General features: G+C 49.1%; 2 protein-coding genes across 4 annotated transcripts in view; one reads left to right on the top strand and one right to left on the bottom strand.

Moving 5' to 3' along the window:
* Positions 1-1,026: 1,026 nt before the first annotated feature.
* On the top strand, positions 1,027-9,129 carry ADPGK (ADP dependent glucokinase). Of its 2 annotated transcripts, none has more exons than XM_058033159.1 (7): positions 1,027-1,241; positions 3,869-4,094; positions 5,376-5,438; positions 5,691-5,811; positions 6,121-6,317; positions 7,026-7,124; positions 7,563-9,129. In XM_058033159.1, exons 1-7 carry the CDS (start codon positions 1,027-1,029, stop codon positions 8,109-8,111), a joined length of 1,470 nt encoding a protein of 489 aa, XP_057889142.1. In that variant the 3' UTR covers positions 8,112-9,129. The 2 variants fall into 2 exon arrangements, with proteins under 2 accessions (XP_057889142.1, XP_057889141.1); XM_058033158.1 differs by having other exon boundaries at positions 7,560-9,129.
* A 4,087-nt stretch (positions 9,130-13,216) lies between these two features.
* The window catches only part of BBS4 (Bardet-Biedl syndrome 4), a 37,518-nt gene continuing 22,793 nt past the window's right edge, over positions 13,217-27,941 (bottom strand). For both annotated transcript variants that reach the window (XM_058033157.1, XM_058033155.1), the window contains 10 exons: positions 27,771-27,824; positions 26,274-26,401; positions 24,755-24,809; positions 23,304-23,372; positions 21,819-21,971; positions 20,870-21,041; positions 20,227-20,296; positions 16,786-16,927; positions 16,210-16,417; positions 13,217-14,684 (listed from right to left, as the gene is read on the bottom strand). In XM_058033157.1, coding sequence (XP_057889140.1) covers positions 14,527-14,684; positions 16,210-16,417; positions 16,786-16,927; positions 20,227-20,296; positions 20,870-21,041; positions 21,819-21,971; positions 23,304-23,372; positions 24,755-24,809; positions 26,274-26,401; positions 27,771-27,824 — 1,209 coding nt within the window. In that variant the 3' untranslated portion in view covers positions 13,217-14,526. The remainder of the gene's footprint in view (positions 14,685-16,209; positions 16,418-16,785; positions 16,928-20,226; positions 20,297-20,869; positions 21,042-21,818; positions 21,972-23,303; positions 23,373-24,754; positions 24,810-26,273; positions 26,402-27,770; positions 27,825-27,941) is intronic.

Here is a 27,941-nt window from a genome sequence, read left to right as displayed (position 1 = left end):
TTATCGGCTGCCTCAGCCAACGCGCTGTGGCACACAGTTGTCAAACTCTTGCAAATTTTGTCAGAAGTCTCTGAGTGAACGCTCCTGCAATTTCTAAAGAAGCCCAGAAAAACTCCCTTTCATTAGAAAGGGAAACCTCCCTTCTTGCTCACTAGGGCATCTCTGTGAGGGACGCACCAGGCAGCAAAGGGCGTTCCCAGTCCCGCTCCCAGCGCCGGTGCCCTCAGGGCTGTGGGCAGCTCTAATGAGGCCACCGCACCCTGGGGAAGGCACGAAACCGAGACAGACCAGGAACTTTTTAACAAATTAAAAAAAAAAAAAATTAGATTAGGGTTGGTTATCAGTGACTGGGTTGATGGATGTGAGCCTTTAGAGAAACTTTGGTGTGAGGCAGGGCAGAGGAGCTGGGGGACTACAGGCACTGCGCTGTTGGGGCAGAGTGGAAATACAACACAGACCCACAAAGGTGCCGGGGAACAAAGAAATAACGGCACGTGAGGGGGAACCCCGGGGAGGGGATGGCCATCAGTACCACGTACGTAGGAGGGTGCAGGCATCAGCTCAGCGCTACCGAAGGCCCCAACACCGGGGCAGTGCTCACCGCGGGCTCCTCATCCCGGCTGCCTGAGAGCCCGGCCCGTTCCCGGAGGGCTCAGCCCGGCAGTGCCGTGAGGGAGCCTCTGTCCTGCCACCTCCCCTCACGACGCGCCGCCCGCTGCCGCCTATGCTATTCTCGTGCCGAGTTACGCAGGTGACGTAGCGGCATTACCGAGCCGCACGCAAGTTTCGCAGAGAGGAGCGCTATTCCCATACCGATTTACGCAAGTAGCGCAACCGCACGGCCGAGCCGCACGCAGATTGCGCAGGAAGGACAGCGCGCCGGGATTCCCGAAGAGATTTACGCCATCCGCTGGCCGGCGGGGGCGGGGCGCTACGGAGGCGGCGTAACGAGGCCCCCGCCGGCGGCGCCCCGCCTCAGCCGCGGCGGCGGGGGAGGAGGAGGAGCAGCGGAGCGCGCCCGGCGCGATGTGGCAGCGGTCGGTGTGCGTGGGCCTGCTGGCCCTGGCGCTGGGCTACCTGTGCGTGCTGGGCCCCGAGCTGCCCCCCGCGGCCCTGCGGCAGCTCTCGGCCTCGCTGCTGGGGACGCTGCGCCGCGCCCGCTCGCTGGAGGCGCGCACGGTGGCGGCCTGGCAGGCGGCCATTGTCCGCCCCGCGCGCGGCTGGGCGCGCGTCGCCGTCGGGTAGGTGCGGGAGCGCGCGGGGAGCGCCCCTGGCGGCGGGGCGGGAGCGCGCCTGGGCCGGGATGCGCGTCCCGGTGCCCACGTGTGCGGGTACGGAATGTGCGGGTACCGATGTGCTGCGGCCCCGGCGGGCAGGGGGATGGATCCCGTACCTGGGATGTGTCTCTGCCGCCCAGGTGACACCACACCTGCAGAGCTGCTTCCAGCTCTGGGGTCCCCAAAATCAGGACGCGGAGTTACTGGAGCAAATCTAGAGGAGACCACGGAGATGCTCTGAGGGTGGAGCCCTCTGCTCGGGAGCCAGGCTGAGAGAGCTGGGGGTGCTCACCTGGACAAGAGAAGGCTCCAGGGAAACCTCAGAGCCCCTGGCAGGGCCTGAAGGGGCTCCGGGAGAGCTGGAGAGGGACTGGGGACAAGGGATGGAGGGACAGCACACAGGGAGTGGCTTCCACTGCCAGACGGCAGGGATGGATGGGATATTGGGAAGGAATTCCTCCCTGTGAGGTGGTGAGGCCCTGGCACAGGGTGCCCAGAGCAGCTGGGGCTGCCCCTGCATCCCTGGCAGTGCCCAAGGTGAAGGGCGCTTGGAGCAGCCTGGGATAGTGGAAGGTGTCCCTGCCCATGGCAGGGGATGGAGCCAGATGACCTTGAAGGTCCCTTCCAACCCAAACCATTCCACGATTCCATGAAAAAGAGCTGGATGTGAGTGCAGCGCCTCCCACAGAGCTGCTCAGTCTGAGTTGGATGTTGGCCGAGGGGATCAATGATCCAGAACACTCCTGTAGTGGGGATTTAAGTTGGGCTCTGGCCCTCTTGGAGAGATCTTCTCAGAGATATTATTCCTAGCTTGATTGTCTGTAAAACAACTTTGTGTACAGTCTGAGGGTTGGGGTTAGGGTCAGTTGGAGCTGCTGGTCCATCCAGCAAAGGCTGGCAATAAATAGGTACCAGAGACAAGTTATAAAGTGGAGAAAGGAGTAAAGCCTTTTTTTGGGAAGAGGTAACTGAGTCCAGACACAGCTGGAGAGAGATAAGGAGGGAAGGGACAGGGAAGGCAATGGATATTGAGCTCAGGGAAATTCAACACCCTTTCTCTTTTTAAAGTAGGAAGAGAACAAGGGGAAAGTTCAGGAATGTCACACTGATCTTATATTTAGCGCTTGACTCACTTTCTTTTAAATCTATGGACATGGCAGGTAACTTGACTGTGACTGGAAGAATCATCCTTTGGATGCTGGAAGGAGTTATCCACATCCATGGCTGTGTGGCTCTGTGTTAGCAGAGGAATATGACTTAGTTTATCCCCTTGGGTCTGTAATGATTCATTAAAACATAAATTTGGGGCTACAATGCTGCTTGAATTTATGGTTTCTTTTCTCTGCGATGCTAGGGAATTTCTGTGTCCTTGGTGTAGCAGGTGATGCACATCCAGAGGATTTCTGGGTTCGTTACCTTGTGGAATGGAAAGCCTCAGGGTTTTTCATGTCCTTTATTTTGTGTGATGCAGCTTTTTTTTGTTGCAGCCCAAATGTGACTCCTGAGAGGTCACTGCCAGGGAATGCTGAGTGCTGAGCACTCCTCACTGCCAGGGAGCAGGAACTGGCCTTGGAGTGTCCTGGGGGGACATGTGGAGAAACTCGGAGATCCTGCACAAGTTTGATTGATGGTTTGGATCCCTGTCAGGGAAATGTGGGCCACAGGAACAGAAATGGCATTGACAGCAGCTACAGAAGGTGTTTAGATTGCATCTCTGTGCAGTTGCTGGTGTTATCTCAGGAAGTATTTCCTATTTGTTGTTATTGCTCTGAAACCACAGAGTGAGACAAGGGCAAGTGTTTCTAAATTGTCTTCTGGGGTTCTGGTTCCTGCCAGTAAGTCTCCTGTCCCGTAGTCTGAATTAGACTGTGACTGAATCAATGGGACATGGGGACTGGAAGTCAGACTTTCCCAAAAAAGCCTGGATCTGCTGAAATGGTTCTTATCCCTCCCTTACAATCGCAGGATTTCTCTCCTGTTTCCACTGCATGCTGTTTCTGTAAGGTTGGGATGATCCTTTGGAAACTCATTTTCAAATATTTCAACTGACAAATTGCTCTCTTGACTTTCTGTAAACAGAGCCAGCCTGTGTGGGGAGTTGTGTGTGGGTTGGCTGTTATTAGCAATAGCTGAAACTCCAGAGGCAGATCTAGCTGACTTAAACGCTTTCAGTTTTGTTTCTAACGTGCAGTTTTGAATCACATGCACATTTTAAACCCAAAATACATGGGTATTAGAAGCTTTTAAGAATTTAAAATGCCACTGTTACTATTCCTGTTCTTTTTAAGCAAGCCCAAGGCAGGAAATGAAGTAGAACCTGTGTTGTAACATACTCAACCACCTTTGGAGCACACAGCTTTCCTTGTTTTCGTGGAGCAGAAAGTTAGAAATCCCTCCCTGAGCACAATAAAAGCCAGTCAGGCAGGGAAAGCTTTAGGAGAGAATTTCAGGAAATTGCTGTGCCTTTTTTCCTTTGGCTGGTTGCTCTCCCCCTGCAGAGTCAGGGATGTGACCTCCCTGCCCTCCCAGGTGCCCTGAGGTCTGGCTGCTTTTCCCAGGACGCCTTTTCTTTCTTTCTTTCTCTCTCCCAGCGTCAACGCCTGCGTGGACGTGGTTCTGTCTGGGGTGAAGCTGCTGGAGGCTCTGGGGCTGGAGCCCAGTGATGGGAAGGACCATGCAGTGCTGAACTCTGGGCAGGACCTGAAGGAGGCTTTTGCCCATTTCATGGAGAGAGGGGCGGCTGCCGAGCGCTTCTTCAGCGACGCCGAGGCCTTCCAGGACATTGCGCGCACGGCCTCGGAGCACCCCGCAGCTCAGGTGGGTCTGCAGCCAGGGAATCCCTGGGAATCCTTGGGAATCCTTGGGAATCCTCTTCCTGACTGCCTTGGCACTGCTGACCTTCATTCTCCCTCTGGAGAGCAAATCATTGAGGAAGAAGCTTGTGGTGCAGCTTGTGTTCATGGTGTTTCCTGGGATTCTGTCCCCGCTGTAAATGAGGGGGGTTTCAATGGTTTCTCCCCTGCTGACATTCCCAAACTGAAATTCAGAGATGTCTCTTGGGAACCAGATGGGGCTGAGGATGTAAAAGAGGCTGGGAGTGAGGAGTTGCCTGATTTTTAGCTGTATGGCCTGTTTTCTGTGAGAGAAGCCAGGAGTGGTTTGGGTTGGAAGGGACTTCAAAGCCCATCCAGTGCCACCCATGGGCAGGGACACCTTCCACTATCCCAGGCTGCTCCAAGCCCTGTCCAACCTCACCTTGGGATGCAGGGGCAGCCACAGCTGCTCTGGGCACCCTGTGCCAGGGCCTCACCACCTCACAGGGAAGAATTCCTTCCCAATATCCCATCCATCCCTGCCCTCTGGCAGTGGGAGCCATTCCCTGTGTGCTGTCCCTCCATTCCTTGTCCCCAGTCCCTCTCCAGCTCTCCTGGAGCCCCTTCAGGCCTTGGCAGGGGCTCTGAACTTTGCCTGGAGCCTTCTCTTGTCCAGGTGAGCACCCCAGCTCTCCCAGCCTGGCTCCAGAGCAGCCCTTGGATCTTCTCCATGGCCTCCTCTGAGCACCTGTGACCTCAGGACAACCCATATTCCCTGCTTTTCAAGCTCAAATCACAGTTTAACTGCAAAATTTGAACTTTACTACTGAAGAAACTTCCACAGTTCCTTTCACTTCACATGGGCACAGGCACCAGGTTTCAACTCAGCCTCAAACTGGAGCAAGAACTGTTGCAGATTTTAAATGATTCCTTGTCAGCCTTGCTAAAAACCACCAGGGCTTTAGCCACAGAGAGGTTGCACAGGAGCAAGGGCTGTTTATGTGCTGAATGAGTTGGTTTTCACAGTGCTGTCAGTGTTGGGGATTAATTGATTTCTACATGGCTGTTACCTGAAGGTGAATATTTAGATTAAAAATAAAGAATGCTCAACTTGTTGAGAGAATTGTAAGATCATTTTGCCTTCAGCCCCAACAACCTTTAGTAACTTGGGTGCTGCTGAACCTTGTTCTAAAAAGCCAAAATCTCCAGCCTGTGCTGAGGCCTAAATGTGTTTAAAGGTCCCAAAGCAAGGGGATGCCCACACCCTGCTCTGTTTGTTTTACAGCTTTACGTGGGAGGAAATGCTGCTCTCATCGGGCAGAAGCTTGCAACAAACCCAGACCTGAAGGTACACACATGTTGCAAACATCTCATGCCATTTGCTTGTGTTCTTTAATTTGCTTGTCTCATGTTACTTCTGTGTAGATTTTGGGGATTTTGCAGTTATTTCTTAGGTTCTGCTGGTGGAACATATGGTTGGACTACCAAGCTGATTTTTAAAAATTGAATTATTAACTTTTAAAATCAGTTGTGTAGGAGATGCTGAAATTTTGGCAAGGGACATGGCAAGGGAAACTGTTTGTTTTTCCTTGTTTTCTAGATCCTCCTTTGTGGCCCAGTTGGTCCCAAACTCCACGAACTGCTCGATGACAATGTGGTTGTGCCACCTGAATCCATGCAGGAAAGAGATGAATTCCATCTTATCTTGGAATATCAAGCAGGTACAATGGAGCAGGGGTTCAGTGGTACCCCTGCACATCACTAAGATTGCTGCACAGCCTGAGGGGTGTCATTCTGAACCTCCACAAACACTACAATGCTCCCTGAAAACAGAGATTTAACCGTGTTAAATCTGATGAAACTCAGGGTAACCTTCTGTAATGAATTGTTGGTAACCGCTGATGAAAAGGTTAAAACAGCTCTAAAAGCTAAAATGGCTTTTCTTGCTGCTGATGGAACCCATTGAATTTGTGATTTTGCCCAGGAACAAAGCAGTTGACACACACTTGGTGCTGTTTGCTCCACCCCAGGTGAGCAGTGGGGCCGGGTGAGGGCACCCGCTGCCAACCGCTTCATCTTCTCCCACGACCTGTCCAACGGCGCCCTGAACATGCTGGAGGTGTTTGTGTCCAGCCTGGATGAGTTCCAGCCTGACCTGGTGGTGCTTTCAGGACTTCACATGATGGAAGGGCAGAGCAAGGAGATGAGACAGAGGCGACTCATGGAGGTGAGATACAGAATCCCTGGATTTCCTTCAGTTCCTCTCCAGGTGTTTTTTGTTTCCCCAGGTTTGAAGGTGTAGGAAGGCTGTGCCTTCAGAGCTCCCACAGATCTCAGTACTGGCTGCCTAAAGGAGAGTGGGAGCTGCAGGAATGGCTGAAGTCTAATCATGTAACACTGTCTCTTCTTAGATTCTGTGGCTTGTCTAGGGAAAAGAAGGGCTGGTGGCCTGGCTGGAGGGTGTTGATGTGGTTACTGGGCTTATCTAGCAGTTAAACCAGGCTTTTTCTATGCTGGACACGGATGATCCAGGTTATAATCAACACCTGCATTCCTTAAAGAGCACCTGTGTTGTGCCACCTGTTTTACAGCTGAGGGCTTATCCTGATGCAAGGCTTTGACATTTTTCACATTCTGGGATCAGCTCCTCTGCAGCTGCTTCAGATTTGTGAGGTTTTTGGAATTAATCCACTAGAAAGGTTCTGAGCTGGAGCATATTAAGGCTAGATAGTTTTTCTGCCCTGGGATTCTGCAAACTTGAAGTTGTTTTATTTTCTCTCCTTAGCAGTACATACACAGGTCAGACATCCCATTGAATTGTTTATATCCACACACAGGGAGATTAAAGGATGTGTATCTTGAGTCACAACCCTTTTTCTTCTTCTGTTCCTTAATAAATATATCTTCTAAGGTTGTTTTTTCCTTTTTCCTGTAGGCTGTAGCCTCCATCTCTGATATCCCAACCGACATTCCCATACACCTGGAGCTGGCCAGTATGACTGATCAGGATTTTATGAGCAACATTGTGCATCAGGTAAGGAAAATGAAAGGATGTGCTCTTTTCACTTCAGTATCACAGTGCATGAATACAGAAATCAAAACTCAACATTTGGACTATACATTGGAAGATGAACTGAGGAATGAATTTGAGCTGAGTTTACAATTTTAAATTCTGCAGAGAAATTGAGGGATACTTTCTTTCATGGTGGTTCCTTGTTTGGCTTGACACAGCTCTGATCTCAGTGTTATGTTTTATGTGGAGCTGATGTGTTGTTATTCTTTTACTGTCTGGAAAATTAATTGCACCAAATGGAATGTTTTCTTGGCTAAGTAATTCTTGCCAACTTGTGGAAGTGCAGTGACTGGGAAGCTGGGTGCTGCTTCTGCTGAGCCAGCAACAGGGCACTGCAGGGACTCCCAGGTGTGACTCCGCTCCTGAAGGCAAACGTGCTGGCCCTGTTTCTGTTAGCAGGTCTTTCCCCTGGTGAACTCCATCGGGCTGAACGAGCAGGAGCTGCTGTTCCTCACCCAGTCTGCCTCTGGTCCCCACGCCTCCCTGGCCTCCTGGAGCGGCATTCCCGACGTGGGGGTGGTCAGTGACATCCTCTTCTGGATCCTGAAGGAGCACGGCAAGACGGCAGAACGGGCCTCGGACCTGACCCGGATCCACTTCCACACGCTGGCCTACCACATCCTGGTCACCGTGGACGGCCACTGGGGCAACCAGGCAGCAGCAGTGGCAGCTGGGGCCAGGGCTGCTGGCACCCAGGCCTGTGCCACCGACACCATCGACACCACCAAGGTCTTCCTCAAAGCTCCCCTGGAGTTCGTCACCTCCCACACGGAGGCGCCATCCAAAATCTCCCTCAATCCAGACGAGCCCGTGGTGCAGTGGCACAGGGAAGGCATCTCCTTCCACTTCACCCCCGTGCTGGTGTGCAAGGACCCCGTGCGGACCGTGGGGCTCGGGGACGCCATCTCAGCCGAGGGACTGCTCTACTCTGAAGCGTATCCTCAGTAGCAAACCAGGAGCCTCCTTCTTCTCCAGCACCGCACGGTGTCTGAGAGCCGTGGATTGGCATTTGAAGCAGTGGTGGTATAGGAACAGAAGCAGGGTGTGGTGTGTTTTCTGGGTATAACTGTCAAAGAGCCAAAGAATAATTCCAGGTATAAACTGTCAGCTACATTCCAGTCACTCGGCAGTGACTCGAGCGCTTCACGTGCAGGTCAGGTGCAAAGGTTTTAGTATTTAATGTGAAAACTGGCTTTGTCTTAAGGGGGAGGGACACAAAGACCAAAATCCCTGGCTGGCAGAGTTTGCTGCTCGTAGCTCAGAGTGGATCTTTTCTGGTAGTGCTGCAAAGTGCAGCAGCAGGAGAATTTCCTGCCCCTGGATCCCAGGAGAGCACAGCAGTGCCCAGCCCTGCCTCTGGTAAATTCAAAATAAAAGGCTTGTGGGTTATCTCCTCCCAGCACTTTGCAAACCTTCCTTGGGGTGAGGATGGAGTTACTGCCTGGTGCAATTAGCTCTCCGTGTGCCCAGCCCCAGAGGGAGCCAGTCCCAAAATGTGATACAGACTGAACCTACTCCAGGCTGCACAGGTGACTCTGGACATCTGTGACTAAGGGTGTTCCACATGAGCAGCCTGTGCTTAGTTTTTAGGAAATAAGGAGCGAAGATAATCAGGTTTTCTGTTTGGGGGACAGCTCTGTTTCCCTGCCAGGGAACCCCCAAACCATTTCCTGTGTTTGCTGTACACTAAATACTCTGCTAATGGTGTGTTACAGAAAAGCTCTTGAGTGCTGGAGACTCGTTTTTGGTTGTTTGAGAATGGTTGTGCCAAATTCTTCAGTCTCCCTGCCCTCTATTAGGAAAGGTTAATATATCAGGGAGGGTCCCTCTGGAAGCTCAAAAGCAGCATTTTCCAGGTAAGACTGAAGTGAGGTGGCCTTTTTAGGGTGTGATGTTGGGATTTTTTTGACTAGGTCACTGATAGTTTCTTTGCTCTGGCCTGTGAAATTAAAAAAGCAGAATCATGTGTCCTTGTTAAATACTTTGCTTCTATTTTTTTACCTTTCACAGTCACACACTAAGAATTGCAGAGCACCAGCATGGTTTTGTCTCTGGCCACTTGAGGAACCTGGAGTGTGTTTGCACAGCTCTCAAGCCAGTTCTCAGTAGAACTGGGTTAAGTGCAATCAGCCTGTCTGGGCAAGCCTGTGCCTTAGCAGAGCTTGCAGAGGTTGTTCCAGGTCAGTCTTTGCACCTGAATGGAGGGAGGAGAGTCTGTGTCACTCAGGGTGGAGTGATCTGTTGCAGTAACACTGTCAGGCTGCTGTCAGTGGTGCTCTCTGTTGGGAAAAGCCATCCTGGCTGCTCTGCAAGGATGCAAATTGGCAGCTGCTGTACTTGCACTGACTCAGCACACAATGCTGTCTGTCATGAGTATTCAGCTTTCCCCCTGAGCAGTGTTCTAAGTACAGTCAGTGCTGTGTTTTCCTGCAGCTCAGCCCACCTTGAGCTTCCCTTCAGTGTCAGCATTTTATCCAGGTGGAGGATCTTCTTAAGACTTGAGGCATTTCTGCCCAGATTATTTTTTTATGAAGATGATTATTACTACTATTATTATTATTATAATTGATAAACTGTAGCACAGGAGTTCTGCTTTAGTCTTCCAAAACTGAAAATAAATGCAAAGAACCTCTCTTTTTGACTCACTTAGAGGTCCAAGGCCATCAGCAAGGCAGCCTGGGATGGTGGCCTTTTGGCACTCCACTCACTCCTAGGGCCACCAAAGGCCATGGATCTGCCAGCTGGAAACTGATCCTTGGCTTGTACTGTGCATTCTGGACCTGGAAACAAAACTAAATACACACAAGCTGTCACCAGCAATGGCCCTGCTGCTGGATTTCACTTCTTTCTTGCTAAAACACTTCCAGGGATGTGAGGCTGATGGGACTGACATTCCTTAGGGCCACCTAAAAACGTGTGACTGCACATACCTTGTGTGACCTTGTGCCAGGGTCAGCTGTGCTTGCACTGATCAGGAACATGAGAGGCTAAAATTAGCTTTTATAATCTGAGTCAGTAACTGCTGCAAAGAATCATTAAAAAGGAGCTTACTCCTTAGGAATCATCTGGGCCCAAAAGCTTCATTAATATAATTATTGTTAGCTCCTTCTTCCTGCTGCTCCTCACAGGTAAACATTTCTGCTGCAGCCCATTGTGGGTGTGCTGGGAACACCTGGCATGGGGAGTCCCAGCTCTAATCCCAGCAGCTGGGCATGGCCAGGCTGCTGCTCTACCCAAATCTGCTTCATCAGGCACATGGAGCTCATCTGCACCCAAAGTCACTTCCCAAGGAGAATCCTTAACCACCATGACCTGTTCATCAGCTGTGCCAGTGGGATCCCTGATTAAGTTGTGGAACAATCTATATGGTAATAAATCTGAATTGAATGGAGGGGCCCAGCAGCCTTTGCTTTGTTTCACATGCTGTGAACATGATGTGCTTAACTTCCTTCTGCCTTCCCAAATTAATGACAGAGCTGCTGAAATGCTTCCCCTGTACTTGCAGTCTCACACCTCTGCACAGCTACAGTAGTGACAACAAAGAAAAGCTGCTTCAACAGCTGCAGAAATACCAAAGCTTCAAAACCAGGCTTGAGCTGACCCTGTTCCCCCTCATCCTCTGTCTCTACAAATTCTGTTTGTTCTCCTGTGTTACTTGTACCTTGAAATCCTTAGTGATGGATGGCTCAAACCTCAGCCAGCCTCACTCCTGGAACAGGGTTTGCAATGGAAATATTTATCCACACAGATTCTGCTGGAGATGCAGCAGCAGAGCTCAGCACTGTGACAGCTCTCCATGGTATTTTCACTTGTGTGTTCCTGCAGCCACCTTGGCTTAGGTTTATTTTGCCTTATCCATGATCCAAAATTAGCATTCTTCCATGTTTTCTGTGTATGGCACTTGCTGAGGGTCAAGTGCTGGATTATTTGGAGGTGTGAATCCCAGGGGCCTGGCAGATCTCAAAGGACACATTCCTTCTCCCTGTGCCCTTGGGGCTGTGCCATGGAAGAGCCAATCCCAAACCCAACTCTGGCCACTTTAAAGGCTCTTTACCTCTGTTCCTCTCCAGGGGAGTTTCTCAGCATTACTCAGAATTACTTGATTTTCTTTTGTTTCCTGGTTATCTCCTGTTGGGATGTGTGAGATCCAGTCAAGTCTGACCTCCCTTCCCAAGTTCATTTACAGAACTGGTGCTGAAATATTCTTCCTCAGCCTTTAGCAAAGACCTCATGAACTGCTTTGTGCTGGATGTTTTAGAGCTCAGCTCAGCTCATTAGCCACTGGAATCCAAAGCCTGGAGAGCAGCAGAGCACTAAATCCATCCCAAAACCCAGTGGAAAACTGTCAGCAGTTGTGCTTGGGTTCTTTTTTCACTATTTATTCTGTAATGATACACTGAATTATCAGGGGTTTTGTGCCACAGGGTGACTTTTCCAACCATGTCCTGAGCAAAGAGTTAAATAATGGGACAGTTCTGTAAAATGGTACAACAGAACTCAATTTCCAGTTATCCTAAAATGTTGGTTGGGGGTTCTTTTGGAGCTTGCAGCTTAGGTGAAAGCTGAGGGTTGTGAGTGAGTGAACAGCTCAAGTGTCTCTGTGCCAGTATTGTCTCTGTGCAATCTGTCCAGAGCAGCCCTGGCACACATTTGTGTCACACAATTGCTGCCTTGCTATTCCTGGGCTAAGGAACTCAGAGTGTTGGGGAGAACAGGAGAAAAGCAGAGGAAAATACTGGATCTGAGTAACCTTCAGTAAAACTTGGGATTTCAGAGCCAGGAATGCTGGTTCTACCTCTTGGAGATGTTGGATGAAGTTCTCCTCTTTCACTCTGGCATCTCAGCTGGATCCAGGCAGGGTTCTCAGGGAGCCACTGATCCAGGCTCTGGTGGAAGATGTTCCCTCAGGAAAGGAGAGGTGCAGGTTGCAAACAGCACATGGCCATTCCCTCCTGTGCCAGGAGCTCTGTTCCAACAGCCTGGCATCAGCCTGTGCCCAGCAGAGCTCCCAGCAGCTGAGGAACACAAATGATGGCAGCAATTATCCCATTTAAATGCAAGGGGAGGCAATGGAAAACAAAACCTGGAAACCTCCCCTGTGAATTTCTCAGGAAAGCTGGCCCTCAGTGCAGACTGGGTAGAACTGGGCTCAAATCTCACCTGTGTCTTCCATTAAAAACACAGATTTTTTTTTAGCAGTGTGGTTGGAGGGAGTGGTAAAGCTTTCCTTGTAGCAGAACTGGGTTTTTTCTCTTCTAGAAAAGTCTTGGCAGATAGAGTACTTGTTACAACATGGGCTCTTTTTGAATGCATTTATGTGTGGAGCTTATTATTTTAGCAAAGCTTTCCCTCATTCAGCACTGAGTCTGTCTCTGCAGAAGAGGCTTTACCAACTGAAACCCACTCCCCAACTGGGCAATCTGAATTCTCAACAGCTTTAAGGCCCCCACATCCACCTTGCTCAGTCACAACTAAGCACAGGAGCACAGCATGTAGCCACTAATCCTGCCTGTAGCATAAATCAGCATCCAGTTGTCTCAGGGACCTCAACACCACATTTTTTGGGTTGAACACATGTTGCTGGATAGACAGATCATTACTTTTGGCTGGAAAAAGGTCTTGCCACTCAGGCATTGATGTTTGAATTACTTTTGTTTCCTGTGCAGAAGCCAAGATGCAAAATACCTTGTGAGCTCTGCTTTACCCTGTTCATCACAGACCTTTCTCTAAAAAGGGGAAGAAAAGTCCTAAAGCAGATGGTTTCTGCTTCCCTCGAAATTAAGCTCATGATTCTTTCCAGTTAAGGGGGAGAAAAGAGGGGATTAGAATTATGGCTGATGCCAGAAACAGGTTTTGGAACATAAGGTGTGATTTCCAAAATCCCTTAATGCCTCAGTGCAGTCCTGCTGAAGAGTCCCTTGCCCAATTCCAGCTGAAAGGGCAGTCCAGCCTCATTACCATTAGCACAAAAATGCTCTGCAGAATGATCCCAGCAATTCACTGCATGCAAATGCCACCATCACCATGCCCAGGGGAGGAAAGGGGACAGGACAGCAACTGCAGCTCTATTTATTATCCAACTGGAATTACATATTTAAAAATGCTCCCCTAGACATGAAGCTCCCAGGAAGAAAGAAGGTGTTACTGCTTCATTTCATAGAAGAATTGGTTCACTGTTGCATAAGCTTTTCACAAAATATATGTTTAAAATAAATCCCTTCACAGTACCTCCAAGTGCAGTATGTGCACCCTGTGTGACACTTATCCCATCAAAGCATCATAGGACAAAAATCTGCCTTGAATTCAAGTTTTGGGGCTGAAATGAAGAATTGACAGCCCCTGCCCACCCCTGCTCTTCAATCCTCACCTCTTCTTCCCAGGCACTCTGTTAGGCTGCAGGGACTTTCAGTATAAGAAGTTAAATGTGAATAAAAATCTCTGCACTGTACCTGACTGACACTGTCTCTTGTCTGGTTTGTTTCAAATTGCCAATGCTCTGCAAAAAAATTCTGTTCAACTCCTGGCAGGAGGGAATCCTTACAGAAGTGCTGCCCTGGGGCTGAACTGACACAAAACCCAGAAGAAAGGACACCTGAGAGGAAAAAAAAAGCCACATTTAAGATAAGCAGTCAGTTTGGGATACCAGAGCCCAGGGGAAAGTGAGGGGTTCTACTCTCAGTGTTCTCCAGGGAAGAGGAGAGCACTCCAGCTCCTGGCTGGGCTCTGAAGATGCATTAATGCCTTTTGGATAAGAGCAACAAACCACCAAGCCCAGCTGAAGGCTGGGATGTACCCAGAGCCCTGCTCATGCTGCCTGGACACTGCTGCCTCCAGGATGTTTCCATGAGTAACCTTCCTCTCCTGGGCTGCTCATTAGGGAGGGATACAGTCCAGGAGTGCAGAACTAACAGCAGGAAATAAAGTGTCAAACAGCTGGGGAGCTTCACCAGCAAACACAGAGCCCTGAAGCTTCAGTTCACTGGTTCTTTATGCAAAGCTGCTCACCAGTTCAGCCACTGGGAGGGTTTGATTCTCCTCACCACCCAGGATGCTAAATCACTACTGCTGGCTTTGCTAAGGGTCCTTCTGGAGGACTCACACCCAGCCTGGGGAGAGCTGGACCCTCCAGCTGTGTGCTGAGTTGTGACTGCACTAAGAGTAGCTACACACACCTCTGGTCACTGCAGTGACTCCCTGGAACAAGGCAGAGCCACAAGCTGAAATCACTGATAGGAAACAGCTCCATCCAGACTGACAGGCAGTGGGGAGAAGCCACAATGGGGCAGGGTGGGGCAGGGCCCTTTCCCCAGTCCCAGGCAGCCCTGCAGAGGCTCCTGCACTGCCTGTGCTGCCCAGAGCTGCCCTACTCTGCTGCCTCCTGGCTCTGGTGCTTCTCCTTGCCCTGCTCCTCGGGCCCTGTGGGAGCTGGGTTCTCCTCAGGGCTCGTTTCTGAGTCCTGCTCCTGATCTGGCTCCAGAGGCAGGGAGGGAGGCTTCTTTGGCAGAGCTGGTGTTGCAGCACCTGGGGAGAGAACACAGTTGAAGTTACTCTGTGCCCATGTGTGTGCTGTCTGCTCTTTATGTCCCTCCCAGCAGCAGAGGTGCAAAACAATCACAGCTTTCATTTACCCTCAGATTCCTTCTGCCTACCAGTGGTTTGTTGACACTGTGCCTGAAATCCTGCTGAAAGGAAGCTCAGGGGTACAGTCAGAATTCAGTACAAATGTAGGAATTAACTCATGCCCTGGAAGGGAAAACATTTTCTAGAATAATGAATCTCAGAATGGTTTGGGTTGAACAGGACCTTAAAGCTCATCTCATTCCACCCCCTGCCATGGGCAGGGACACCTTCCACTGTCCCAGGCTGCTCCAAGCCCTGTCCAGCCTGGCCTTGGGCACTGCCAGGGATCCAGGGGCAGACACAGCTGCTGTGGGCACCCTGTGCCAGGGCCTGCCCACCCTCACAGGGAAGTGCCACTTCCATTTCCACTGAAGCTGGTTTATGCTCAAGCTGCAAAGTGTTGTTTTCACTTCACAGCTTTAGCAAATATGGGGAGAGTTTCCAGGCAGCTAAAGTAGCTACCTACAGAATCAAATCACAACAGGACACAAATTGTTTCTACATTTACATTTAGGGTGCCAAATGATGTTATGAACCAGCTCCCTTCTCTGATCTGGATAATGGAGTCCTTCAGGTACACCCTATACCCTCGGTGTGTTTTATTTTTCAGATCTTCTGGCTAAGTCTTCCCTGCATGGAAAGTTTATTCCATGTGTGAGAAATGGGACAGGTCCTTGGGGATGCCAAAGAAAGAGGCCTGGATTACACAACCACTCTCCTGGTTCAGCCCACAGGCAACAAGACTGAGAGTGACAGAAAATCACCACAATGAGCAACATCCCCAGTGCATTCCTGCTTGGAAGCTGAGGGGTGAGAGGAGGTGAGCCTTGGAATGGCTCAGGAGATGCTCCCACCCAGCCCCAGCACAGGCAGTGATGGGCTGAGCCTCCAAAGGCTCACACCACCTCCTGAGAGCCCTCAGTGCCATTAAATCCAGCAACACCTGCAAGGATGGGCAGCTTTGGAGCAATCCAGCTGCAAGTATCATTGTCAGACAAAGGATGAAAGTACTTTGGAAAACTGTAAAAATTGTAAAAATCCATCTTCTCCCTTGTCTGCAGTAGTCTGTGCATAGCAGCTCCTGGGCTCTTGCAAAGAAAGGCAAGAGGTCTGGCTGCTGAAACTGCTTCCTTCCCAGAGCAAGATCACAACCTCATGCTAATGGAATCTTGCCCATTGTGGTTCAGACAGGAAGGGAAACTCTTCCAGCCTCCCACATCCCTGCACAAGCAGGAGAGTGAAACACACTACACAGAGCATCTTCCTGAAGTCAGAAATCTGGGAAAGTTATCACCAAATATTGCCCTCACTGCTGTGTGAGCACTCAATCCCCTCCCTCACAGGTGCTGTAAATCTTCCAAAGGGAAGAGAGGTTTATTTTCTTCTCTCCCACATCTAAACTTGAAAGGCAGCAGAGCAGACATACCTGGGGGGAGCTGCATGGTTTTCCCATACCCTGCAGCAGAGGACATGGCTTGACCCAGGGCCTGGTTGGAGCCCAAAGGCTGCTGAGAGCTGGATTTCCCTGACCCAGCAGCTTTCTGCTTGGATTTAGACTCTTTAGAAGGCTTGGTCCACACCAGGCTCTCCCCAACCTGCAGGGCAGCTCCCATCTTCTGGGCCATCTCCACCATCTTCTCAAGAAGCAAAAAGAGAAGAGCTCTGTAAGCAGGAACACTTCAGAGGGCAATAAACTCAACAACTCCATCAAAAAAAAAACCTACAAGAAAAGATCTGTGGAGAGCTGGCTACAGTTTGGTGCTTGGGGGAAACATCTCCACTAATTCAGTGCCTTAATTAAGAGGGAATCTTGTCTTGCTGTGTATTGATTGAAGAACTGGGCTTCAAAGAGCAGAAAGGAAGCGAGCAGCTCTCAGCAGGCGCTCGCTCTGCCTGGGAAATCTCACAAGCATAACTTCCTCCTAATAACTGGACTCCAAGTCAAACCTCCTCCTCCTCATCTGCTGCCAGCCCTGGGGTGGCTCCTGAGCTAGGCACAAACCTCAGGGTCGAAGTCAGGTGTGCTGCTCTCCCTGGCCACAGTGACCTTCCTCTCCATCTCCTGGAACTGGCTCAGGGCCCCCTCCTTGTCGCCCTGGTTGTAGAGCAGGACAGCGTAGTTCAGGTTGATGAGGGGGTTGCACCTGCAGCAGACACATGGGATGCATCACATTTCCTGAGGGAACACTTATCCTGGCTGCAGTAATGCTGAGGTGTGCCTGAGCAAAGCTGGACACTCCTCATTGTCTGGCAAAGTGCTTTGGGAGCATGGCTGAATCCTCCTGCCTGATGAGCCCAGTGCTGGGCTCTGCAAAGGCCCCAGGTGTCAGTGCCAACAGAAACCCCCCCATCACTGCCTCCCCCTCTGCAACAGCCAGCTCTGTGCACCTGGGGGCAATCCTGGGACTCTCTGTCTCCCAGCCCCACCAGTGATGGGGCTTTTTCATACTCAGACAGATGATGTTTCCCTGATTTACCTCAGACTCTCCCAGTCTGCAGGAGAGCAGCTCATCATGGGACAGGCAGCACAACAGAGCCTTGCTCTTGGGTTTTATAACCTGACACAGCACAGAATGTGCTGGTTACATTTCATTTCCTCACCTCCTCTCTCTCCCACACACAGCTGCAGGTACTGCTACAGGTGAACACAGGCACCTGCACACTCCTGCCTCCCTTCCTGAATGAAGATTTCACAAGGCAGAACTGCTCACACATTCTCATTTCCCAAACAATCCATCTCCTTCACTGGGATACATTAACCCTCTCCATCTGGGCTGGCCAGGAGAGCCAGGTGTCACTGTCATGTTTCCTGAAAAATCCCTTCACCAGGATTTATTCTCCTGAGAAGCTGAAAAGCCTCAGAGAAGAATGAAAACAATAATTATCTGATTGCTTCTCCCTGGTTTGCTGCTTTGGAATGTGGTCTGGAGATTGTTTACCAACAGGTCCATGTTTGATTGGTTTCATGTGAATGGTTTTAATTTAATGACCAATCACCATCAGCTGGGTTGGATTCTGAGCAGTCAGTCACGAGTTTTTCATTATCATTCTTGTTAAACCTTCTGATGTATCCTCTCTCTTTCTTTAGTATAGTTTTAGTATAGCAGAATAGAATAGAATAGAATAGAATAGAATAGAATAGAATAGAATAGAATAGAATAGAATAGAATAGAATAGAATAGAATAGAATAGAATAGAATAGAATAGAATAGAATAGAAGCCTTCTGAGAACATGGAGTCAGACTCCTCATCTCTCACCTCGTCCTGGGAACCCAGCAAACTCAGCAGCCAGGGTGGGTGGAGCAGCTCTGCCTGCTCACAGCTCCCTGTGAGAACCCCACAGGAGCATCCCTGCACCCAGGCCAGGCAGGGATGCTCTGATGCTCCCTGGGTTGACAAGAAATGTGAGTGAGGTATTGGTGCCCTCTCCTGGAGCATGGCTGGGATAACTGGAACCATCCATGGCCAAGGAAGAGGCAAAAATAAATAAATAAATAAATCATATACAGCAAAAGTTTTATAAAGAATATCCTTGGTTTAAATATGTTTTAATTCTATTTTGCCATTAATTTTTGCTGGTGTTAATAGATTAATGGTGTATTTTTATTCACTAGAGCTCCTGCTTGACCAGACATGATGTCTGTTCATTAAAAGCTGTTATTAATCAGTGGGCACTGTCTTGTAGATTTGCACTTTGAAATACCACCAGGATGGGCAGTGAGTTTGTGAATGCATGTTTGCTGTTTCACTTTTTGGTCCCCATTCTGGAGCAATGCAGAAGGGAAGGATCCTGCTGGCCCTGGGCAATAAATGAAGTGTAACCTGCAGGCCCTGACTCTCAGTCCTGGTGATTCTCCACCCCAGTGCAAGGAAGAAATCTCTCTGCATTTCCAACCATGGCTTCTCCTTCAACCAGGAAACTGGAATGCTGAGCCCACCACAGAATAAGCCCTCCTCCCTGTCTCTGCCAAAACACTGAGGAGATCAGACAGTCCTGAGAACAGCCAGTTTTAAAATTAATTGAACCTGATGGAGCTATTTCACCACCTTCAAGAGCTGAGAAGCAATATGACAATCAGAGAAAAATCAATAGCTGAATACCCACAGAAAGGACAGTTACCAGCCACAACCAGGAGTGGAACACATTTTTCTGAAGAGTTTTCCAAGTTATTTCCATTCCAGACCCAAGCATGGCACCTAGGCCACTACAAAAGCATTCCTGGTGATGGAAACCAACCACCTTCATCCCCATCAGCTCAGAACACACCAGCAAGGGAAACTTGTGGGGACACAGGTTCAGCCTCACAGTCTGGATGTTCCCCCCAGCAGGCCCTGGCAGTGGGAATTCATTTTTGCTTTGATGAGGGTTTATTTTCCTGGTCAGACCATAGAGCTGGAGCATGACCCAAGTGCCAAATGCCTGGGCAAAGCTGTAGAGACCATTTACTGCTCACAAGGCCCTGACTAAGGAGTCTCAGCTGCCTTTAGGGTCCTGTCCTGCCTTGCTATGCATGGAAAGATGATTAGGAATAGAATCATGGAATGGTTTGGGTGGGAAAGGACCTTAAATCCCATCCAGTCCCACTCTGTGCCATGGGCAGGGACACCTCCCACTGTCCCAGGGTGCTCCAAGCCTGTCCAGCCTGGCCTTGGGCACTGCCAGGGATGCAGGGGCAGTCACAGCTGCTCTGGGCACCCTGTGCCAGGGCCTGCCCACCCTGCCAGCCAGGAATTTATCCCTGGTGTCCCATCTCCCACCACCTTGTGTGGCCCCTGCAGACAGACTCTGGAGTGCTGGTAGGTCTAAGTGTGCAAATATTCACAGTAAACTGGGGAGAGAAACAAAACTATTAATAAATATGAGGTAATTTTGGTTTTGTGCCTGGAATGATGACATACTCTGAGGTTCAGCTTAACATCTCTGAAATCAAGTGCTCTGATTTTAAGACTTAGACTGCAAACACAGATGTTCTTAATGAAGGGGCTGCCCTTTAACTTGCTTTATACAAACTTCTTGCACATTTTCCCAGCTAAAATCTTCCCTCTGCCCAATTCAGAACAGGCTTTACCCCAGACATCTCACTGCTCTGCACTGTGCTCAAACTTTGGGTTAAAAAGTCTGTTTTCTTCTATTCAATCTGCTCCACTGTGTATAAATATTCACCAAAAGGAGGACTGGCATCCAAAGTCACCACCACTGATTCACTGCCCAAACAGCAAAACAAAAAACAGCTCTGGGTTGCTCTGAAATTAAATCCTCTCTCATTTTTCACAGCTGACTTAAATTAAAAAGAAAAAAAAGTTTTAACACTGTCACAGCAACAAGAATAAAGGTATTTCCCAACTACAAACCACTTAGGGTTGAGATAGAGTGAGAGGCAAAGGAAATGAGTGCAGGGAGGCAAAGAAAGCCCAAACCAGTGACAGCTGTGACAAAACTTACTTGTCCAAGGCCACAGCTTGCTCATAGGAACATTTGGCATTCTCAATGTCTTCAAGGTTGGTCAGAGCAACTGCACCAAAGCAAAACATATACACAGGAGGAGATGTTTCACAAGCAGCTGATTTTTAGGACAATTGTGAATGGCATAAAATAGGTGTCACAGCAGGGTTGTCAGGACTGCTGCCAGGATTAGCCCTACTGGATGGGCTGGAAGGGACCTTAAGGCTCATCCAGTCTCATCCCTGCTGTGGACAGGGACACCCCTCACTATCCCAGATTGTTTCAAGTCCTGGCCTTGGACACCTCCAGGGATCCAGGGGCAGCCCCAGCTGCTCTGGGCACCCTGTGCCAGGGAAGGATTTCTTCCCAATATCCCATCTAACCACACAATGTCACTTCTGACATGTTTATCTCATTTCATCCCAAAAATATCCAGTGCTGGAAACCCACACCCACTCCTCAGGCAACCCAACCCCAGTCTCACATGTGTCAAGTCTTTTCCAATGTTTAATCTGGATCTGACTGAAAAGCCTGGGCATCAGCTCCTAAGTAAAGGCTTTATGGCATGTTTCTTTACTTCACCCCACATCTCCTGTCTGTGCTGTGGTGTTCCCAAGAGGGATGCACAGGGAGCATCCCATACCTGCCAGGAGCATGTAGAGCTCTGCCATCTTGGGCTGGAAGTTGATGGCAGCACTGAGGAAGTGGAAGGCTGAGGCATACTGCTGCATTGTGAGGTGCACCAAGCCCAGGTTGTACAGGATCTTCCAGTCAAAGGGAGCCAGGTAGTTTGCCCTCTTCAGGCAGCTGACAGCCTTGGGAAAAAAGGGATAAATGTGCTAGAACAGCCCTCACATTCCCAGGTTTCTGTGGTTGAGATGACCCCAAGGTATTAGAAAGTCTTTTTTTCCCAGCCCTGTGACCGAAGAAGTCAAGATTTGTCTGTTCTGCTTTTCAAGGTTGTTTGTTTTCTCTTATCTGTTACATTCTTTCTCTGAGGAAGAAAGAATCTGCTGAGATCTGTCCAGCAGGTCAGGTTGTGGCAGGGCAGGCTGTGACACAGGTGTGGTACTAAGCACAGGTAGTTCTTAGTATAAAAGGTTAACACAGGTGGTGTTAACTTTTTATACTAAGAATTACCTGTACTTCATTTACAATAATTTTCCAATACCTATCACCTATGTTAGACAGTCTGTCTCTATCCTAAACCAATCCAAAAGTGTCACCATCACAGCAGAAGATGGAGGACAAGACGAAGAAGAACAGGACATGCCCAGATTCCTCCATCTTGCTTCTTGACCCCCATTTTAAAACCCCAAATTTTCCTTTTCACCCTGTGACAAATTCACTGTCATTCTACTCAAACTCTTGTGGCTTGTAAATCTCACACAAAGTTGGTCATTGTTTCCATGGGCTAAAATCCAAGGCACAGGTGTGTTTGACTCTGTGCCAAGGTCTCTGAGCCCCTGCCAGGGTCTGGAATCACCCAGGGCAGCCAGAGGAATGTCCTGGGTCCCCACACCACATGACAGGAATCTTGTGCTTGCATGAAATTGGATGCAGATGGGAAAAAATGGGAACTGGATACTTACTGCCACATATTTCTTCTTGCCAAAGAAGCACATGCCAATGTTGTTCCAGAGTGGGGGGCTCTCAGGAACACTGCTGGCCACCACCTTGTACTTGGAGAGGGCGACATCGAAATCCCCGTGGGCCTGCATCATGCTGCCAGCAGCCAGGGTGGCCTGGGGACAACACAACAGTGACCCACTCACAGCCCCATCTGCTCAGGCACAGCAAGAACAGGAGAGGACAAAATGATTAAACTAAAACCATCCCAGGAACAACCATTTCATTTCTAAGGACTGCCAAGATCCACAGTGGGAGCAGATGGGGATTCTGGAATCTTCCACCACAGAGCAGAACACAGGGTGAGGAACAAACCTGAGTCTGCTTCTCCCTGCACTGTTTTAATCATAAATGTCTTATAAATGAGTCTGCCCAGAGAAGCTGTGGCTGCTCCATCCCTGAAGTGTCCAGGCCATGCTGGTGGAGCACCCTGGGACAGTGGGAGGTGTCCCTGCCCATGGCAGGGGTGGAACAGGATGGGCTTTAAGGTCCCTTTCAAATCAAATCATTCTGTGAGTCTGTGATTCCATCAGTACTGCAACATGACACTACAAGTGTTTAGGGTATTTTTTGGGCTGACTGAAGTATTCCTTAGAGTCTGAGGCTCTGAAAAGATCTATGCACTAATAGATTCCTTTTACAACCAAGCACAGATAGAAATAGCTCTGGAGCAAGTTAAGTGGGGAGTAAAATGTACTCAAGCAAGACATGCAGCAAAGCTCTCCTAGTTCACAGTGACTGGCTGATACTGCAAATTAATGGGAATATGCATGGGGAAAAAAAAGGAAGTGAGTACAACACACTATATTTAAACCACACTAGTTAAGTCCTTTTTAAGATTTCACAGTGACAAGTAAAATTCCTAAGTGTAAAGGTGTTTTAACAACAACTCATGTTTGTCAACCACACATTTCAATGCTCTGCATCGCCAGCAGGGAAAAAAAGGAGAGAAATTAAGTGACAGCCCTAAAAAGGGAAGCAGTTCCACAATGAGGAATGGAACTCAAGACACCAAGCTCAGCTCTCCAGGCCAGAGCCAAGGAAATACACACAGCAGCTGGAAGCACAGGCTATCAGCAGATGGGAGAATAATAAAATGCAATATCACAAGGGACCTGGCACAGCTCTGCAGGGATTTTTAAAATCCAGAAGATCTTCCTTCCAAAGTAAATTCCACCTGGCATTGGTGCAACTTCAGATTAAAAACCAAAGGGATCAATTGAATATCCCATATTCTGCCTCCTTCCCTTTCCCTACCTCCACACACACCCAACTCCCTACCCAGGGAAACATCCCAGAAATGGATTTCACAAAAAGCTCTCTGGGCAGGATCCTTTCCAGCCTCTCCAGGCCCCAGATGCAGATGGCAGAACTCTGACAGTGGAACTGGCTTTAGGAGGAGGTGTCCCCTCATGGCTCAGCTGGGTCATTTCCACTCCTCACCATACCTTGTAGTTGCCTGGGTCGTAGGTAAGCACATTTCCAAGGTGTTCAAAAGCCTTCTGGTACTCCCCAGCCTGGGAAAAGAAGTACATAAGCATCACAAATTCAGGAATAAGAGGAGTTAAGAAGGAGAATACAGGGTTTGTGGGCACCAGGATTTCTGGTTCAGTCAGAAAAGTGAGTTGTACAGTGCTCCCATTACACACACATGTTCCTGTTTGATAATTCACAGAACAGATTCTAAGAATTTCACTTGGCTGGATTCACTGTTCTGACCCAACCACAAATGAGCTCTGGGTTCACAGGTCTGTGCTCCTTTCTCTATCCCAGAACACAGGCTACAACCTGTACTCTGCACATCCCCAATTGCCTCACCACAAACTCCTCACTGCCCAGGGCTCTCCTGCTCAGGGCACTTCCCTTCCCTTCCCATGGCCTGAAGGTGTTACAGGGCATCACTGTGGCCATACATAAGCATGTGAGAGCTTGGGAACACTTAAATGCTATAGATTGGAACTAGACAAGCTCCAAGGTCCCTTCCAAGCCATCCTGTGATTCTGTGGCTTCAACTGAGTTCACCTAAAGCTCATCTCATTCCCTGCCATGGGCAGGGACACCTTCCACTGTCCCAGGGTGCTCCAAGCCCTGTCCAGCCTCACCTTGGGCACTGCCAGGGATCCAGGGGCAGCCACAGCTGCTCTGGGCACCCTGTGCCAGGGCCTGCCCACCCTCACAGGGAGGAATTTCTCCTTAATATCCCATCCATCCCTGCCCAATGGCAGTGGGAGCCATTCCCTGTGTCCTGTCCCTCCATCCCTTGTCCCCAGTCCCTCTCCAGCTCTCCTGGAGCCCCTTCAGGCCCTGCCAGGGGCTCTGAGCTCTCCTGGAGCCTCCTCTGGTCCAGGTGAGCACCCCCAGCTCTGCCAGCCTGGCTCCAGAGCACCCTCAGAGCAGCTTGGGGGCCTCCTCCTCCTCTCAGGCACTACTGCCTATTCTTCTTTGCTTGTTCACTCTTTGGGAAGCCAGCTTCTGGAATAATCCAGCCCTTCCCATCCATTGCACAGACACAAGGATAAGCACACCTTTGTTATTTAAATTGATTCTGATTTTCCTTTATGGTGCATTAACACTCACAATTTCATGGCTGCTTTTTCAGGATAACTCCTGCTGCAGAAGCAAGGTAATGACTAGTTATGTTTTGTTATACTTGGAGGATTTATAACAGAGTTAGGGCTGTTGCCAAACAGAATTCCTGCTCTGGCTCTGCTCCAGGGAATCAGCTTGCTTTTAGCAGCAAAGGCAAGACACAGAAAAGCAAGTTCTGTCCTGTTAAATTCAGTCTGTAGAGAAGCATGTGCAAGCAATGGGAAGGTGGACAGAAATTAACTCTATAAAAAATCCAACAGGGTTATACTGAAAATAATTAAGTTTTTGTAACAGTAACAGCATTTATTACCTGCAGGTACAGTAGGCCCAGGGCTGTGAGCAGGTCTGTGTTTTCTGGAGAAAACCTGGAATATAAAAGCCTGAGTTTGTTTTTCAGCCCTTCCAGAACAGGGTAAAAAACAGAACATGGAATTCTGATGCTACATTATTGTTGGATCAATCCAGGAAATTAAATTGTAATTACTAAAAACAAGTATTAGAACTGCCATCATGGGGACTTCCTTTGAATAACATCACACCTCAGCTACCCAAATATCTTCTGGGGATTGGTGGGAAGGCAGAAAGCTCTGTGAAATACATCTGGACACATAATAAGATAATGTGGTTTTGTTAAGCTTCAAAGTGAGTCTGAATCAGTGACCTGGAAATACAAAATGAGATTTTCCATTGTCTCTCATAAACCACCCTGTAAATCCATCCATCCTAAGCCTCTTGGGCCATGTAGGGCAGGCAATCCTCAGCATTCCTGATGGATTCTACACACTCCTCATCAGAATTTTAATTCACCTTATAAAAAGATTACAAATAAATAGGATGGAAACCACAACAAAAAAGGACAAAGCAGAGAGAGACACAATTTGTGGTCTCATTCACCCCAACAGGAGTCAGTTTTTAATTCCCTGCTAGCAAGACTTAAACAAATCTGATCTGCACACTCACACTGGCACCTCTAAACTTCAACCACAACAAAACCACCTGTGCCTGGTGGAATACAAGGAATAACAGAGTGTCCTGGAGCTGGAAACAGCAAGAAAAATGTCATAGGCAGATGAGAACAAAAAAAAAACCCCAGGAATAAACAGGAATGAAGAAGAAAGGAGGGCAGGGGAGCACCAGGATAAGAATATAAACCTGGTAAGATGCTTAGCAAGGATTATTTACGTAATAAACATTCTAGATTAGTCCAAAAGCCTGCCCAGCCCCACCTACCCTCAGGCAGCAGTGAGGGCAGACATGTAAGGAAACACTGCATCAACACCCCCCCTGCCTCCCAACACACTCCTGATTTTCTGTCCAGTGCTGGCCTCCATGGAAAAGCTGCATTTGAAAGCACTGGCAAGGCTTGGGAATGCCCTAAAACAGGGATAGGTGGGCACTGAGGAGCAGTGATGGGGTGGGAGAAGCTCCCTGTGCCCAGCACATCTCCCTCAGCCACAAACTGCTCTGAGGGAAAGCAGCAAGTGACCCCAGGCAGGGATTTTGGGGGGGCAGTCAGGGTTACATTGTTTTGGGAGATAAACCTTTGGCATGGATGAAGTCAGTTTTGGATCACTTTGCTCCCAGGCATCTCCATGCATTTGTTATTCCAATTTTTTCTGGCAGCCCTTCCAAGAGCTCCCTTGTTCCCTGCCACACTGTCAGCAGGAGCAGAGACAGCTGAAGTGCTTGGAAGTGCCAGCTCTGCTCAGAGCCCCTGTAATTACCATTAGCTTTTTAATCATGGCCTCAATTCAGATCTGGGACACCAATCAATTTTCTCCTGGCATAGGATGGGAATGGGCAGATGGAAAAAAAGGGATATTTCTTACTCTACAGCTTTCTTATATACTTCAATGGCTTTATCCATCTCCCCCTCCAAGAGGTGAATTTTGCCCAGCATCATGTAGGTCAGGTCGTGTCTGTTGAGCTCCAGGGCATGGTTGAGCTGGTCTCGTGCCTAAAAACACAACCACAGAGAAGAAAGAAATAATAAATGATTCCAGAGCCCTCAGCAAAGCAACAGCCATGAGTAATCCCCAACAGCCAGGCAAGGAGAACAGCCAACAAACATCCCCTGCACCTGGAGAACACAAACCCCAGCCCAGCTAATCCTTGGAACAAGCTCTGCACCAGCAGCCACCTGCTTTTAGGGGCAGTAAAAGGCAACACCTTCAAGCCAAGCAGGAGGCATTTGCCTCCCAAGGAGGAGATGAGCACGGGCCTGCTCCTGGATTTGAGTTTGTTTGGCTTGAGGGACGCTCTGGATTTGTTGGCTGAACTGATACTTTGCAGCTTGTTCTTCCTTAAAATGCTTATTCCAGCAGTGGGGAAGTGAAAATCTCAGGGGAGGTGTGAGCAGGTCCCAGTTTGGAAGGTGTTGGTGCAGACAACAAATCCCAAGTGTGAACCCACACTCCCAGGCTGGTTTTGCACAGGGATGCCTCAAACAGGGAGCACAGCTGGGCTTTGCTGCAAGGAACACAGCACCCAGCAGCAAGAGCAGCAGGGAGGGGCTGGGCCAAACTGGGAACAAAAAGGGTCTAAATGCTGTTTTTCCCTTAGAGCAGCTGGATCAGAGACAGCTCAGTGCTCACCACCAGCACTCAGGGAATGGTTAAGTGAGGAACTGGGACTGGCACACTCAGACCTGGGAATAAAACTGCATTTCAATCTCCAAAACTCCTGTACTAACTCCAGGTGTAGTTCAAAAGGAGCTTCAGACACAGGAGCAAAACCTTCCCTTGGAGGAAAAAAGGAGCTGCTGCACCCCCAGCAAACAACCCCATAACTCCTTCCCTCTGAGTCCTGCCAGACCCAGGGAGCTGAGGTTTCCTGCAGGAAAATGAGATGCATCAGTCTGAGCTGGGGAAATGGTTTGGGGTTTTACCATCACCCTTCTCTTGCTTCAAGAGGATGGAGCTGGATTGCTGCTCCTACAAAGCCAGCAGTGTTCCTGGGTCTGCCTTTAAAGGGCTCAGACACAGAAGCAGCTCTTACTGGAGCACAGCCCATTTTCTGTCTAGTTTGAGGTTTCTCAAACATTCCCTTTAAAACCAAAAATGTTCTCTGAAAAATCTTAGATTTCAGAAAAAGCCTCTGGCCCTGCCACAGGGTGATCTCCCTTTACACAACCTCAATGACTTGCAGCTGACTCAAAGAAATTCAACACACAAATGGGAACAGAGACAGCTCACAAACCTTTGCTCCCAAAAACAAAACACTGAAGCAAAAAACTTTCTTGAAGCCTCTTGCTGCAAATGATCCATTTCAAGCTATCAAAGACACTGAAATTTCTGGGATGCTTCCTTGCTTCCCACTGACATTACCTTGTTGAAGTGTTTCAGGTACATGTAGCACACACCCAGGTTGTGGCTGATCTCCTGCATGAAAAAAAGCCAAATCAGCACAAGGAATGAAATAAAATCTGACAACTCTGACCCAGAGGAAGACAGCCCTGACTGCCCACACTGTTCTTGCTTTTCAGAGCAAGAAAACCT

This window comes from Melospiza georgiana, chromosome 13, assembly GCF_028018845.1.
Source record: "Melospiza georgiana isolate bMelGeo1 chromosome 13, bMelGeo1.pri, whole genome shotgun sequence".
Classification (NCBI taxonomy): Eukaryota; Metazoa; Chordata; class Aves; order Passeriformes; family Passerellidae; genus Melospiza; species Melospiza georgiana.
Note: the sequence above shows the minus strand (reverse complement) of the source record. Positions and strands in the feature narration are given on the sequence as shown.

Coding starts and splice junctions, on each gene's coding strand:
- ADPGK (XM_058033158.1), top strand. CDS start 1,027: ATGTGGCAGCGGTCGGTGTGCGTGGGCCTGCTGGCCCTGGCGCTGGGC. Junction 5,439..5,690: donor CAACAAACCCAGACCTGAAG/GTACACACATGT, acceptor CTTGTTTTCTAG/ATCCTCCTTTGTGGCCCAGT. Junction 6,318..7,025: donor GACAGAGGCGACTCATGGAG/GTGAGATACAGA, acceptor TTTTTCCTGTAG/GCTGTAGCCTCCATCTCTGA.